General features: G+C 42.4%; 1 protein-coding gene and 1 long non-coding RNA gene across 4 annotated transcripts in view; both read right to left on the minus strand.

Moving 5' to 3' along the window:
- Window positions 1–200: 200 nt before the first annotated feature.
- gnao1a (guanine nucleotide binding protein (G protein), alpha activating activity polypeptide O, a) overlaps window positions 201–15,855 on the minus strand; it is an 87,368-nt gene continuing 71,713 nt past the window's right edge. The window contains exons 7-8 of one of the 3 annotated variants that reach the window (XM_052062165.1): window positions 10,792–10,945; window positions 201–1,608 (exon numbers count right to left, since the gene is read on the minus strand). In XM_052062165.1, coding sequence (XP_051918125.1) covers window positions 1,421–1,608; window positions 10,792–10,945 — 342 coding nt within the window. In that variant the 3' untranslated portion in view covers window positions 201–1,420. Of the gene's footprint in view, window positions 1,609–3,021; window positions 3,176–7,679; window positions 8,185–10,791; window positions 10,946–15,855 lie in introns of those variants that run through there. The other 2 variants (XM_052062163.1, XM_052062164.1) reach the window with 2 other exon arrangements.
- LOC127598398 (uncharacterized) lies at window positions 11,990–14,907 on the minus strand. The gene is made up of 2 exons (XR_007961916.1): window positions 14,032–14,907; window positions 11,990–13,841 (listed from the first exon to the last, which is right to left on the minus strand). It is a non-coding gene; the product is annotated as an uncharacterized LOC127598398 (long non-coding RNA).

A 15,855-nucleotide genomic window follows, 5' to 3' on the forward strand; every position in this document is an offset into this window, starting at 1 on the left:
CTGTTCACTTTATACAAAGGCTGGAGTCATATCATGCTATACATGTCAAGGGCTTGAACAGGAGTAAGGAGGGAGAGAGGGCAGAAGAGGCGACTCTTCTGCCCGCCTCACCCCCCCCCCCCCCCGCCCCATTAGCCATATGCCAAGGGTGCCATGCATGGATTGAAGTGAAAGACGTAAAGGCATGACGGTTCGTACCGTAAAATGTAGAGGAAGAGAGACCGATAGATAAGAGTATGTCCTGGGCTAGGATGTGATCATCAATAAATAAATGAATAAATTAATCAAACATTTTCAAACCAGGACCGAGATTCCTTACACTGAGAATATATGGTAGAGGTTATAATAGTGAGAAAAGGTAGTTATAACGTGTAGTCGCTTCTAAAGGCATTGCTATCTACAGTACAGTCCCTGCATGTGTCACCTGGCACTTGCTTCCCATAGGTTGTCGGGCGAAAGCTAGCTTTAGGAAACACTTTCTGTCCCTGCCAGGACTGCTCGCGGAACGGGAAAGTCGCGCCAATGTAAACAAAAAACAAATGTGAAATGAATTGGTGGTTGACACTTTCAGCAGGTCTTGAGTATTTTTCCAAGGTTTCGATTGGCTGACCCTCTTCATATTTTTGAAGCGATCGATATTTTCACAGATTTTTTTCAAAAAAATGTTCTGACGTAAACTCTACTGTTGCCAGAAACAAAACAATAAACAACAAATGGGTCAGGTGAGACAAAATGTGAACACAAATCTGTGTACCGGCTAATGTAATAAATACGGACAAAATCAACAAAAACACAATCCATAGGTAACAAAAAAAAAAAAAAAAAAAAAAAAAGGAAAAAGTTTCGTTAGGGACAAATGACACCACCGGAAAAGCAAATTAGATTAGAACAGAGACTTTCATTAACTTTGTTCGAGAAGGTTTCAAGGCTGCAGAGTTCTGTGTTTCCTTTCAAAAACACTTTTCTTTGTTTGTTTGGCAGCAGGCCAGAGAACATTGGGGGGGAGAACCCAGAGCAAGGAAAAAAAAAATTAACATTATATCTATCTATCGATACACACACACACACACACACACACACATATATATATATATATATATATATATATATATATATATATATATATATATATATATATACACACACACACACACACATATATATGTATATGTATATATATATATATGTATAGATAGTTAGATAATATATATCTTTATGACTAATATTTTCTTTAATTATCCTCACTAATATGTACCTAGTTGCATTTTTCCCCGTCTTCTTCTTTTTTTTTTCTGTTTTATTTTAAGTAAACAGCATTGTTACCATCATCGTTTCCACAGCAGTGTCAGAGGAAGCGGGTTGAGGAGGAGAGCGAAGTGGACAGGAGGAGAAAGGAAGGAGCGGGTGCGACACGGGCTGCTTAGTACAAGCCGCATCCTCTGAGGTTGTTGGCGATGATGATATCGGTCACAGCATCAAACACCACCTGGATGTTCCCTGTATCTGTGGCGCAGGTCATGTGACAGTAGATTTCCTTATTTGGGGAGCGATTCTTGCTCTCAAACTGTGCTTGGATATAAGCTGCAGCATCCTCGTAGGTGTTTGGTCCTGGAGAAAGACAAGAAAGGTGGGGGAAGGGAAGACACGGTGATCCTTGAGTCATTCAGTACCAACCGATTCTGGACCAAGTCTGAAGAGACGTTTAAAAACGTCTTTGGGAGTGAATGAGTTAGATCTGTCTCATTTGTGCATTGATTGGCACGCCCCCCCACAACCTTGCGCTGACTCATTTCCTTGGGCATCTGGAGCGTTACAGAATAAAAAAATTAGTGGAATACTTACCTCTGCTTAGCAATAAAAGTTACAAACAAATTGGACAGCTCGAGAAAAATCAAGAGTGAAGATTGAAGTAATACCTGTTGATTTTCGTGCTGGTGCAAGCCTCGTTTAGCCTGTTTGAGAATTTGGCAGACCCCCCCCCCCCCCCCCCGCACCCTCTGCGCCACGGTCTGTGTTCTGATTTGTCAAATGAGTTTTCTTTGACAGGCGTAGAGCACAGCAGAAAATGTGGTGGCTGAAGGCCGACTAAACTTTGCGCCTGCTGAAATCACATCAAAGTACTGGCGTACACGGACGGGGGTAACGAGATTTTGGTGGCTCTGATATGGGGCACAGGAAGTCACATTCTGCGCTGCGGGCACGTGTGGTGGAAGTCATTGGCACATTTATAAGGAATGAGAGGAGCCACTTTGATCGGCAGCAAGTCAAGTCGGCCGTGTTCACTTACAGCACAGGTGTCAAACTTGAGGCCCGGGGGCCAGATGTGGCCCGCCACATCATTTGATGCGGCCTGCGAAAGTAGCTCAAACATGTCAACTTTCTAAAACGTCTACCTCAATTTTTAATTCTCATATGGAATAAAATAAAGAGATATATTCGAAGCATTTCCTTGTTACTCAACCCCTCATGATAGTATTCTTAACTTGATATGGTTTCAGTCATAACGGCCCTCCAAGTGAAACGGGAACTAAAATCTGAGTTTGCCACTTCGGACTTACAGAATGGGCACAAAACGCTGTTTTTTTAGCATCTGCTTTTTAATAGATATTTTTTGGGGGGGCGGTATTAGTGAAATGAGGTGACATTCAAACCTTGCTCGCAGTTTAAACTCCCACATTAATGACAGCAGCAATTTTGGAGCCGAACCATCTCAAAATATGCAAATGGTCTTTGTCAAAAAAAAACAAAAAACTATGCTACAGTAAAACAGTCGCCTGCATGCATAAAGAATACCAGCATATGCACCACCAAAAGAATGTTAGTATTGTCAACTGGGCGAGCCTCCAGGGTGAGGCGACTGAATAAATTGACCTCGAGGATGAAAACAGCATCCAACCATCCATCCATCTACTGAACGACAATTTACTGTCGTGTAGTTTTTATGAGACCTGATTCAACCTGCGCACTTTGTCGGTTGCTGGTCTCCTAAACCTTCATGCATTTGGCAGAGATGCGTCTCACCTGTGTACTCGGGGAAACAGATGCTGAGCGCTGACTTCTTGATCTTCTCTGCAAACAAATCTTTCTTGTTGAGAAAGAGGATGATGGAGGTATCGATGAAGAATTTGTTGTTGCAGATTGAGTCGAACAGCATCAGAGACTCGTGCATGCGATTCTGTGGAAAGAGAGCGGGGAGGGGGTGAGAATGTTGAGTTTTCCACGCTAAAAAAGATCTGTGGGAAAATGCAAGACAAGTATTGCAAATCTTTTTGGAACGAAGCACAAATAAACAAATCAATATCAATGATATTCTTTCTGCAATTGTCAGTTTTTTTTTCCATCCACAAATAGTCCTCACACATATTAAGTTACTCAAGGTATGCTTTATTTCAATACTTTTCCAATACAATGTCAACAAATGACATCCCAATGGATACATCATTAGCGGTGGTCCGCTTAATATTCATGACTGCAGTATGAGTAGCTTTGTGCTTTAATTGCACTTCTTGATAAAGTAAGGCACTCATGTACCCAATTTGCTACAAGCAGTTGCGAGAGAGTAGAAAGGTTTCATGAGAGCGACAAGAGCAAGGATGACTTATTGGCAAATACTTCATCCCAAAGGGCTACTTGGAACAATTGTTGAAGGACTAAAAAGCAAGTGCCCACGCAAAATATAATCTCCCATCTGATTTAAGTCGAGAGACCGTGAACTCATCACCAGTCAATCACAGGACTGACAACCATTCACATTCAAACCTATGGAAATTCCGAGTCTGTACTGAGCCCAACATTCATGCTTTTGGACTTTGTGAGGAAGCTGGATTATCCAGAGAGAACCCCTAACAAGCACAGAGAAAACATGTAAACTCAACACAGCAAAGCTTTAAACGTGCCAAAATGAGCTCCGAACTCTTAGGAAACGGTCGTATTTTTTTTACATTGAAATCTGTTCAATTAAAAAGAAACAAAATACTTGTGAATGACGTTTTTGGTAATAACTTGAATCGAAATGGATCAGGATCAGTTCATCAGGAAACTCAGAAGAAAGAACATAACGTTCCTGATCATTTAATTAGGTGTGTTGCAGATGGGAAACAGGCAGGACGTCGGCCCTTGAGGACTTACCGTAGTTTGCACACCCCTATGATAGATATTATATATTTGGATAGTTCTTTATGTTTGGAAGTAGTTTTATTTTATCAACAACACCAGGGATGCACAACTTAAATGATGTAGGGGGGCAACATTTTTTTTTCCCAATCTAAATACAGGTCTCAATGATAGTGTAGTTGACGCAAAGTTGAAGCCGGACAGATTCAGTTCTCTGCACACAAAACACAGACGCACCGTCGGTTTTTTTTTTTTTTTTTTTTGGCGAATGCAAATGTCATGCACGGACACCAGCGAATTCATCACCGTTTCCATAAGGTCAAGCACAGTGTGCCCTCCGAATGTCCTGTTTTGAATGCAAATGAGGCATGTCGCTACGATTGGCTGGCACTCAGCTGCGTTCCATCCCACAAAGGTGCACAATGGCGCAAATGCCCCGTACGCCCAATTCCACCTGTGCAACATCTAACAAAATACCAAAAGAAAGAGAACGCCACCCATGCGCACAGTCCTCAGAGTGAGGTTGAGCGCTGCATGCTGCCTGCGGGCTGCCACCCATGGGCTCATGGTGTCTTGGACACAACATTTTCTAGTGCTTTGCAATCACGGGCACATACACACCCACGCAAAAGCACACACGTCCTTCCCTATACCGTCGACGCACACTCAGGACTCAGACCACACACACATGCGCAAAGCAGGATGATCAACAGCCTGAGGCAGCTCGTGTCTAATTAGGACGCGCCATAAATGGAAATGGGCGACGTCATCTACCTGGTTCTTAACCCTTGTGTGCTCCAAATTAAAAAGGCCTTAAGTTACGCATTTTACAATTTTTGTAATGATGTATTTTGTGTTATAAAAACATTCTTTTTTTTTTTTTTCCAAACACTCAAAATGTTCAGAGGCATCTGTGCTATCCATACATATATAGTTTTTATTAATTCTTTGGGATTTTTTATTCTTTATTTTTTGGAAAAGGAAAAAAAAAATTGTGTCTGGAGGTCCCAACCAAGCCCTACTAACAATCCCGACCGGACGTGTTCATGTAAAATGCATCGGTTTGAAGCCTCCTGCAAAAAGGCAAACTCATTTGCGATCCTCTGGCGCCACCTAAAAGTTGCACAATTGGAATGACCTCAACCCAACAATGGCTTACGTCTGTCCAAGCGAAAACAAAGCGATTGACGTAAAAATTGCGTGAAATGCATGTTTACACATTAGGTTTACGATGCATTCAAAAATATGAATTATAATGGGTCTCTATGGTGCAAAATATGTAAATTGTGAAGATTAAGGTATCAAAACGTTTTTTTATTATTGCTGCAATGCCTGAGAATTATCAGCCGGTGACGTCATGAAATTTAGGCCATTGGTTCTTCAAATAACAATTTGGACCTAAGCAGACATGCCTTTTTTTCAGTAACATCCAAGGCTAATTTATTTTCTGTATGATCATTTTAAGTCAAATGAATAGAGAACTAAAGATTATGAACTATACTGATGATGTTGCATGCATGTTAACCCTTTCAGGAACCATGGTTACTATACTGGACAGATTATCATGTTATCAGGTTACAGCGTACATGTCATGTCAAGTACCCTGATCTCTTTAATTGACTCTCTAATCTCATGCAATTTTTTCAGTAGGCAGGGAAGGAAGTAACATGAGCAAGCTTCTCCAACCTACGGGTGGAAACTGCAGTTGACAATGGTGATCCTATCAAGTCAATTGTTCCACTGAAGCACCCTCTGAGAAGTGTCAGACTGAGTCAGCACTCCACATCTCAAGCTTGAGTCTTGATTGGTTTAATGTAGGTCCCAGCAAAAAGACAATAGTTCCCCTAAGTATCATGTGCAAGAATAAAGTCAAAAGTCTTTGAAGTCAAGATGGCGCCAGATTAGGCAGCCGTCGGCAAGTGCTCTCATGAGCCTTGCTTTTTTTGGTTGTTTTTGTGTTTGTTTTGTCACTTTGCGTTTGTTGTTACGTCGTGTGGACCTGATGTGGACTTTTTTCAGCATTTTTTGGCCACGACATTCATCAAAGAGGAGACTCTGTGCTCGGTGGTTGCGCCTTCTCGGCAGCATGGGTATACCAGAACTGTTTTTGACTGGGAGGAATGTCGGCGCCATTTGACCGTCGTTGCTGGACAGTCCCGGGGCGCTTGTGTCTTGTGCCTGTAATGGGCAGCATTTTTCACAGCCCCGCTTTGTTCAGCGGAGAGATCGGTGCTGTTGAACGGTCTGCGGCTGGATGGATGGAGGTCTTGAGGAGCCGACGATGAGAAGAAAGGAGCGGATGGGGATTTGGAGCTGGGAGTCGCGGCTTGGAGTTTGAAGCGGATTACGTGGGACAGGAGAAGTGAACTAATCTCTTTTTGTCAATGGATGCTACAGCTTTGTGTTTGCTTTCAAAACTTAGCTTGTAGCAGACGTGTGCACATTTTCAGCATGACGTCTCTGATCCACTGGAGAAAGGACACTTTGATCCTCTCCTCTTTCATCTAGAACTGCTTGAGACAACAAATTGTATGCAGAAAAGTGTTGAGGATTGCACAACTGTCTGTGTCGTGTTGTGCTGTGTTATTTTGTTATTTTGACTTCAAAATGGCGCGGCGAGAGTGGCTGCCTTTCCAGCAGCTCCTATATTTTGTTGTTCAACTTCTTCCTTTCATAACTCTGCTGCTGTGAATTGGGAATTTCTCCATTGCGAGACTAATAAAGGTTTTCTTATCTTATCTTAAAGAACAAAAAAAGAAAAGAAAAAAAGAAATTGACATAAAATATCAATTTAAACAAAGAATAAATTGATGTGAAATAGATGCTGAATTGTGTATATTAGGGGTCGGGAACCTTTTTGACTAATAGAGCCATGAAAGCAAAATATTTGGAAATGTATTTAAAAGTGATTTCAACAAAATGTCAGTATAATAAGCCTCTGAATGTAATTAAAAAAAAATAATTTTGTTATAATAGTCATCATTTATGTGAATAGTTTTCCGTTCCTCACGATTGCTCAAGATCCAGCAAAGCTAGCGGAATTATAGTCATCTTGCCGGGTCCATACGCGGGGTTGCTGTAGGCTAGCTTGCAGTCTGCTCAGTAGCTTGCACGCTTCCTTTCTGTTGTCTCCCGCAGGGTATTTTGATGTGAACGGAACATGGCGTGTGTCAAAGTGCCGCTTTACATTAGAGCGTTTCATCGATGGTATTTTGTCATTGCAAATTAGACACACCGCAGAACCTGCAGAACAAAGGCGAATCCTTCGGTCCATTCGTCCTGAAGTGAAGTGAACCATACTCGTCATCTTTTTCTCTTTTTGCCATCTTATTCGTCGAACATTTGAGCTAATGACCAAGCAGGCCGATTCAAAATGGGGCGTTTACCTGTTACCCACCAATGGCCAACGTAGGCCAGTATGATCCAATTAAAATTGCTCCTGTCACCAACTGCAGCCCTGAGCAGTGAAAAATCGATGGATGGATTAAACAAGCGAGAATATTTTGTTTTATCTGCCAGCCAGATGCAATCATCAAAAGAGCCACACCTGACTCGCGAGCCATAGGTTCCCGGCACCTGGCGTATTTTATAGTACTGACACAAAAAAAACAAAGTCAAATAGTCAACAAATCACGTCATCGTGCAGCCAACAAGTTTCCCTAATCCATTCAGACTCCATTTGGAACAATATCCAGGAGTTTGAGAACATCATGGGGCTATCAAACGATATCACAGGCAACCTTAAGGGTCCATCCATCCAGCCATCCACGCTATCGAGCACACTCACATTCCCACCCAGGTCCAATTTATTGAAATAGGCACATGTATTTAGCTCAAACCCAAAACCCGCTTAATATGAGGTGGTCTCAAAGTCGTGACATCATCAGGCTAGGCCAGAGCGCCGGAGGCTGTCGGTGATGATGACATCACTTGCAGCATCAAAGACAAACTGCATGTTTTTCGTGTCGGTTGCACAGGTCACATGGGTGTAAACCTCCTTGTTTGATGACTTGTTCTTGCTCTTGAAGTGAGAAGTGATAAAGGAGATTCCTTCCACATACGTGTTTGGCCCTATGGAGAACAGAGACGACAGAGATATGGCATCATTATTATGGTTATGAAAGCGTGAAAGCTATTTTAAGATTGACTTTGTTTCTATTCAGTCTTTTTTTTTTTAAACCAAACTGTCTCAGCATGACGTACTGATAAACACATTCTGCGCGTTAAATCCTACTAATATGCTTTGAGGATCCCTGCAGCAAATGCAAAAGGAGGGGTTTTATTCTAAAATTAGACCTCCATTGATGCGTTATTTTTGGCACCACAGTCTTGGACGTCCGCAAATGAACGAGAGCTCAAAGGCAGCAACCGTAATTCACAGCTCGTATTGATTCATTTCACAAATCTAGTGCATGCCCTGTGGTCCACATCCATAATCGACCGTGACAGTCAATAAGGCAAGGACTGGATTTGCAGCTTTTCACTTGTTAAAATGCTTTTCGATCGAGCCAGATGGTGGTGAGTGGAGTCATCTGTGGGCCAAGTGTCACTAACATATCATTGGCAGCACCGCGGCGGGCCTGTCTGCTTCAGTTGCAACACCATCAGAACATGCGCGGGGTCCTTCCATGCCAGAAGATGAAGAAAGGAAGCGGGAATGATTGCAATGTGAATGTTCTCTTTCTCACAGTTTGTGCTGTTCGAATGCCTCTCGACACCGTGTTCCCACAATCTTGCTCTCTGGACTTGGTTCTGCCGTTTTCCCCAATTACACACACATTCTCGATCTTTCACACTTTCTGTTTGTTTGTTTTCCCGATTGTCTTTGCTCCTGTTGCATCTCTTCAATATGAGCCCGTCAGCTGCTCTCTATTCATCACCGGCATCTATGAGCATGCTGCAGCCAATATTGGGCACTCATTACATTCATGAATCGCATGCATGCAGTGACACTAATGATCAGTTTTTGTTTTAAGTCTCACATGGATTGGCGGCCCGGTAGTCCAGTGGTTAGCACATCGGCTTCACAGTGCAGAGGTACCGGGTTCGATTCCAGCTCCGGCCTCCCTGTGTGGAGTTTGCATGTTCTCCCCGGGCCTGCGTGGGTTTTCTCCGGGTGCTCCGGTTTCCTCCCACATTCCAAAAAACATGCGTGGCAGGCTGGTTGAACACTCTAAATTGTCCCTAGGTGTGAGTGTGAGTGCGAATGGTTGTTCGTCTCTGTGTGCCCTGCGATTGGCTGGCAACCGATTCAGGGTGTCCCCCGCCTACTGCCCGGAGACGGCTGGGATAGGCTCCAGCACCCCCCGCAACCCTAGTGAGGATCAAGCGGTTCGGAAGATGAATGAATGAATGAATGGATACAATTGTCAGTCAAAATATTGGTCACCTATTTCTTGGGTCAGTCGATCTTTTGGAGCAACAAAAAACTACTACTTCACTACTTACTTTCATTAAAGCAGGATGCAGCAGTAACAACTATCTTTTGAGCATCTTGACATATTACCTATATATTACATATTACTATATACTATATATTAATTCATTCATTCATTCATCTTCCAAGCCGCTTGATCCTCACTAGGGTCGCGGGGGGTGCTGGAGCCTATCCCAGCTGTCTCCGGGCAATAGGCGGGGGACACCCTGAATCGGTTGCCAGCCAATCGCAGGGCACACAGAAACGAACAACCATTCACACTCACACTCACACCTAGGGACAATTTAGAGTGTTCAATCAGCCTGCCGTGCATATTTTTGGAATGTGGGAGGAAACCGGAGCACCCGGAGAAAACCCACGCAGGCCCGGGGAGAACATGCAAACTCCACACAGGGAGGCCGGAGCTGGAATCGAACCCGGTACCTCTGCACTGTGAAGCCGACGTGCTAACCACTGGACTACCGGGCCGCCATATATATATATATATATATATATATATATATATATATATATATATATATACACACACACACACACACACACACACACGCATGCACGCACACACACTAAAATATGTAATATACATTCCAGAAATATATTTTCCAACATTGGTCAGTGTTGTGTTTGCCATGTCATACTAGTTTAGCAATGCAAAACCATTTATCATGAGAAATGTGTTTTTGCACAATGTGTATTTGTCATGTGTCTGGCCAGTGACCTTTCAGCCGGGGGCAAATAACAGTAGTTGTGTTGTGACTGTTGGTTCCTTGATGTATCATTTGCTATGCAGGAACTGTGGGCCTTCATTGTGTTCCCTTTATTATATCAAGATCATGTCACCTGATGATGTCAGATCACTTTCGTGTCAGCTGCATCCAGCCCTGCTCTCTGTAGTTAATTGTGTATTTTCATAGCTCAAAACTTTTACTTGGCGAATTCCACGTCACGGCTGTTTCTGCATCCAAATTACTTTGGCGTTTCAAGTGTTGATGTAATTGTAGTGAAAATCAAACCATATATGTTGAAACGAATGAGTCAGTGTTGTCTCTCAAAGCTGCAGATGTAGATCCTAACTGAATTTTATGGTGTCACTCCCGCAGTTTTAAATGAACAGATTCAGGAATGAATAAAAGCGAAAAAAACATTGTCATTCTAGCGTCTCATTCAAAGCGAGAAACAGACTAAAATGATGTGGAGGGAATGATAGAATCATATATTTGTTCTGTCATATGTGGACATACCAGTGTACTCAGGGAAGCAGATGGACAATGGTGACTTGCTGATTTTGTTTTCAAAAATGTCCTTTTTGTTCAGGAAGAGGATGATGGAGGTCTCTTCAAACCACTTGCTGTTACTGATGGAATCAAACATCTTCAGAGACTCGTGCATGCGATTCTGCAAGAGACATGAAACATTTTTTACAGGTTGTTTTATGCATGACTCAGAGTCAGACATGAAACAAACAAACCAAAAAAAAAAAAAAAAAGCCAACAGCAACAACAACAAAAAACAACACAAAAAACCATCAGGAAAAAAACGGTGTAAAGTGAATTATAATTACATAATTAACATGTGACAATCAAAGCCATGCATCACACCGCTTGTGTTTTTTTCTGTAATGGAAACCCGTTTTGAAAATGAAAGCAATGAAAACACCCGACGTTTGATTGAGTATTTAAATACATGCTGGAATAACAATACTGCAAAGTTCCAAATTTGAGACACTGTTAGATTAGCAAGAGGCAACACATGCATGAAAATAAAATAATTAAAACTCTTTTTATAATACGCACACACATGCCTGGCAAACCTAAATGCGGACCGTCAAGGATAGCAGATATAGTGCAAGAGAGAGCATGCAATAAAAACAAACGCAAAGAAATCATGCCAAGCATATCCGCTTTTCCAAAGGGCTCATACCTGTTGGTGGGTGGAGCATCTTGGAACATCTGAATGCTCATTGCTTAGACAGGACGGCCGAGGGTGAGAGTGACAGGTGAAGTGGAAGGTACCAAAGATGCTGCGAGGTGGAGCTCAAAAGCAGGAAGCGAAAACGCAAGGGACACACTTCCCCGGAACACAGCTTCGTACACACACTCACATGACGCACACAGGCACCTCTACATCTGAGACTGAAAAGAGGCAGGAAAACAATTCCCCTAAAGCAGCTGTCACATCGAAGGACAGCAAAAATGGCTGTGAATGTGTGCGGCTGCTTGTCAAAGTGAAGAATTTGTCTTCAACAGCAAGATGGGAATCAAGAGAAGAACATCTGTGTGTGTGTGTGTGTCTAAGGAGAGACTATATATACAGTAATCTCTCGTTTATGGCGGTTAATGGGGACCAAAACCACCCGCGCTAAACGAAAATTCGCGAAGTAGCGACCAATAAACATGTAGAGGTAAAAAAAATAAAATGATCATCGAGCAACCCAAAAAATTATGAACATGTTTGAAAAAATTTGCGATGCACCCAAGCCGCGATAAAAGAACCGCGAAATAGCGACGCGTTACTGAACATCATACATCCAACACAGAGGAAAACAAATTAAACCTCTTTTCCAAAGTGATCTCAACATATTAAAAAAAAAAAGATCCTCCCATTTTATTGTGCGGAGTATCTTCTTTTTTTTCAAGCATTTGACAGATTGATCAAAATGTAGGTTTAACCCTTCATGCACCCTGCATCCTGATAACATGATCAGCTGTCCACTGTCGTAACCGCTGTCCCTGAAAGGGTTCAAAATATAGCATTCACCCTCTCTTACATGGTTGTTGCCACTGAATGAGAAAAAAGGTAGTCAATCAAATGTTACTAATCTGCATATGACTTAATAAATGGGTCTTTCTTTTTCAACACTTTCCTTTGAGGGTTTTTATGAACCCTTAAAAATGATCCAATTCCACCCAAAAAAATGCTCTACCAAAAATACAATTGGCATTTCAACGACCCAACTCCACCGGGAGAGCTATAAACGTTAGCAGCAAAACTTTTACACTGTGAGGAAGTGAAAGAGGCATCTTCTTCCCTTTTGTGTTCTGCTTCACCCAAAGGAGAAGACTAACTTCTTTCTATGACCACTGAAATCCTATTTTGCACGTACTTCAAAAAGGACGCAAAGCAAAAGTAAAATATGTTGTTCTCTGCACCTCAAATATCTTTGAGACTCTCCCCGAGTGGCGTGGTGTCGTTTACGCCACCCCGGAATAGCTTTCTTCCTTTTCTTTCCTCCCAAAGTACAGCACATGCGATGCAGGTGTCTGGTAAAGATGTGAGTGAAGCAGAGCATCCCAATTCTTTTCCTATCATTATAAATTCACACGAGTGCTTGTCCTTTAATAATTACACGTCTTTCATCAGCACCCCGTCTCATTAAAGCAGACCGTGCCATATATCAGTCTCATGGGTAAACCACAATGCTTAATTAAAGCATTGTAGGTTGCTGCACCGCACGCGGAGCCGCTGAGGTGAGGTTGCTGGGAATTGAAACAAACTGTCCCCGTGCGGTTGTTTTTCATTACTGGACAATTTGAGACAAGAAGTAAGCGCCTGATTTCATGTTGGAGAAGGGTAGTGACAAATGGGGAGATGGTGGCAGATGGCGAAAACACAATTGTCTTCTATCCAACATGATTGCAGTCATGTTAAAAAAATATATATAATCAATAAAAAAAATAGCACAGTGGTTGACATCTGCAGAGATTGCGATTGTCAACATCAGCCCATCACGCAAGGAGGAGACTTTGCGGCGCTCCCGACTCACAGGGAGGCATGAAGACATCTGCGTAAATAGAGCACTAATTCTCAGCGGATACACGTCAAGCCTATAAATATCAACCAGCATGCATCATATTCAAATTAGCCCCTTTGTTTGAGGGCACATGACAACAGCTTCTCGAGCACACCACAGTATGTTGTCTGCACGTCCACCTCATCTAATTCTACCGGCACTAGCATACTTGGTATGTACGGTAAGTAAATAGTGACATCCTAGGGCAGGTATGTCCAAAGTCCGGCCCGCGGTCGAATTTCATCCGGCCCTCGGCCCCTGTCATAAAATCAGTGCCGTCTGGCCCGCAGGTTGGGCGCAATGGAACACGTGTTGCATTGACTGAGGTCTCGTAGACTGGTGAGTGATGTTTCATAGAGTACTGCTTCCCTCTAGTGGCTAAATGAGTAATAGCATTCACTAAATGAGTAATAGCATTTAGACACTAGGGGGCATCACTCACGAGTTAACAAGACATCACTCCGTGTTTATATTGACTGATATGTCATATTTCAAATGATCCTTGCAGTTGTGGATATGTGTATTGCTTGTTCATTTCCCTGTTGTTCGAGTCAAAGGTTTTGTGACTATTGAAAAGTCATGGTGATACCTTTTATGTTTCAAATCAATCAATTTGCACTCAGGAGACTTCTGTTTAAGAAAAAGTCAAGTGAATAAGCAGTTGCATGTGATATACCTGTTTCAAATGAACCAAAAGAAATTCTTAAGATTGTTGAAATTAAAATAAAAATGGAAATGTGAAACGGACTGGCTTACTAAAATTTGTTGAACAATATTGTTGTTCAATGTAAAGAATGTCAGCCAAGGTCGCCCCCCCCCGACATTTTACCACATAAAATCTGGCCCCCTTGGCAAAAAGTTTGGACACCCCTGTCCTAGGGCATGAGCATGCCATGACATCACAAAGGCAAAGTCCTTCCATAACTTCACATGTTGTTTGATGTATAAAAAAAAAATCAGTTATTGTATAATTCATTCAAACGGGGATGGGGGATTGGGGTTCAAAACATGGTTGGTTGGGCACAAAAAAAAAAATTCTGTCCCTCATGTCGATGGATGTTATTTGATCAGGGCAGAAGTTTGTCAAAAAGTCAGCGTCAGACATGCGTGTTACAGGCTGCAATACTTTTAATTTTAAGCTAGGTCTCATTTTGATTCCGTAGCACTGCAATGGTACTGTACCATGATTATACCAAATTTAATAAGTGCCTTGATGGTCAACAACATTGTGAGACGCTCTTTAGTTGATACCACAAAAAATGACGAGACAGAAGGAAAACCAAATTTTCGACTGTCGGTCCCGGGCCGACACGAGGGCCTCTATAGCTCAAATATCCGGGCTCAATTTGAGGCAGAGTAAGTCCCTGTATTCATCCATTAAAAAAAAAAAAAATACAGCTTGTCTTCATTAGGGTTGTAGGTAACCGGAGTCTAAATAGGGCTCTATAACGCACCCAATTTGGGTGCCCAGGCACCCTAATTTCATAATGGTGCAAGTGAAAAAAATCTGAGGTTGCACCATGTGCAATCTGTCGATGGAGGATGGAAAAAGTCTCCTCGTCTCTCAATTCTCACTCAAACCAGACGCATGTCATGGCCTCAGCCAATCAGAGTTAGTGAAGGGCGGGAATTCCTCTGATTGGTTCTGGCGTGATATCCTTGCGCTTTTTTGTTGTTGTTTTGTTTGTTTTTTTTACTTCATTAAACGCTCAACAGTGTTTTGTCGAACAAATTTGTTAAGGTATTTTGAAAGTAACCTTCACTGTAGTGTGAAAAGATCCATTTCATTCAAATGCATGTCACATTTTAGGAGCAAGAAGTACCATGTCAAACCAGATCATGACAAATGCACAATATGGTGGTCCCTCGCTATATTGTTGCTCACCGTTCATGGACATGCAAAAGCTCAAATTTTTTTTCTTCCCAAGTGCAATTTTGCATGCTTCTTTAAAAAATAAATATATGTATAACCCGGCGGCCCGGTAGTCCAGTGGTTAGCACGTCGGCTTCACAGTGCAGAGGTACCGGGTTCGATTCCAGCTCCGGCTTCCCTGTGTGGAGTTTGCATGTTCTCCCCGGGCCTGCGTGGGTTTTCTCCGGGTGCTCCGGTTTCCTCCCACATTCCAAAAATATGCATGGCAGGCTGATTGGACACTCTAAATTCTCCCTAGGCGTGAGTGTGAGCGTGGTTGGTTGTTCGTCTCTGTGAGCCCTGCGATTGGCTGGCAACCGATTCAGGGTGTCCCCCGCCTACTGCCCGAAGACAGCTGGGATAGGCTCCAGCACCCCCCGCGACCCTAGTGAGGATCAAGCGGCTCGGAAGATGAATGAATGAAATGAATGAATGAATATATAACCCAATACGTTTGTGTCCGTATTGACTTTCTGTATTTTTTCAGCGTCCGCATTGTGTCCTGATTGGCTAAGATACCGTCAACCAACTTGAATCCTTTTTTTCCCCCAAATAATATAAACAATAACAATTAATAAGTACAAAACGATAATAGCAGATAAA

Source organism: Hippocampus zosterae, chromosome 3 (genome assembly GCF_025434085.1).
Source record: "Hippocampus zosterae strain Florida chromosome 3, ASM2543408v3, whole genome shotgun sequence".
Classification (NCBI taxonomy): Eukaryota; Metazoa; Chordata; class Actinopteri; order Syngnathiformes; family Syngnathidae; genus Hippocampus; species Hippocampus zosterae.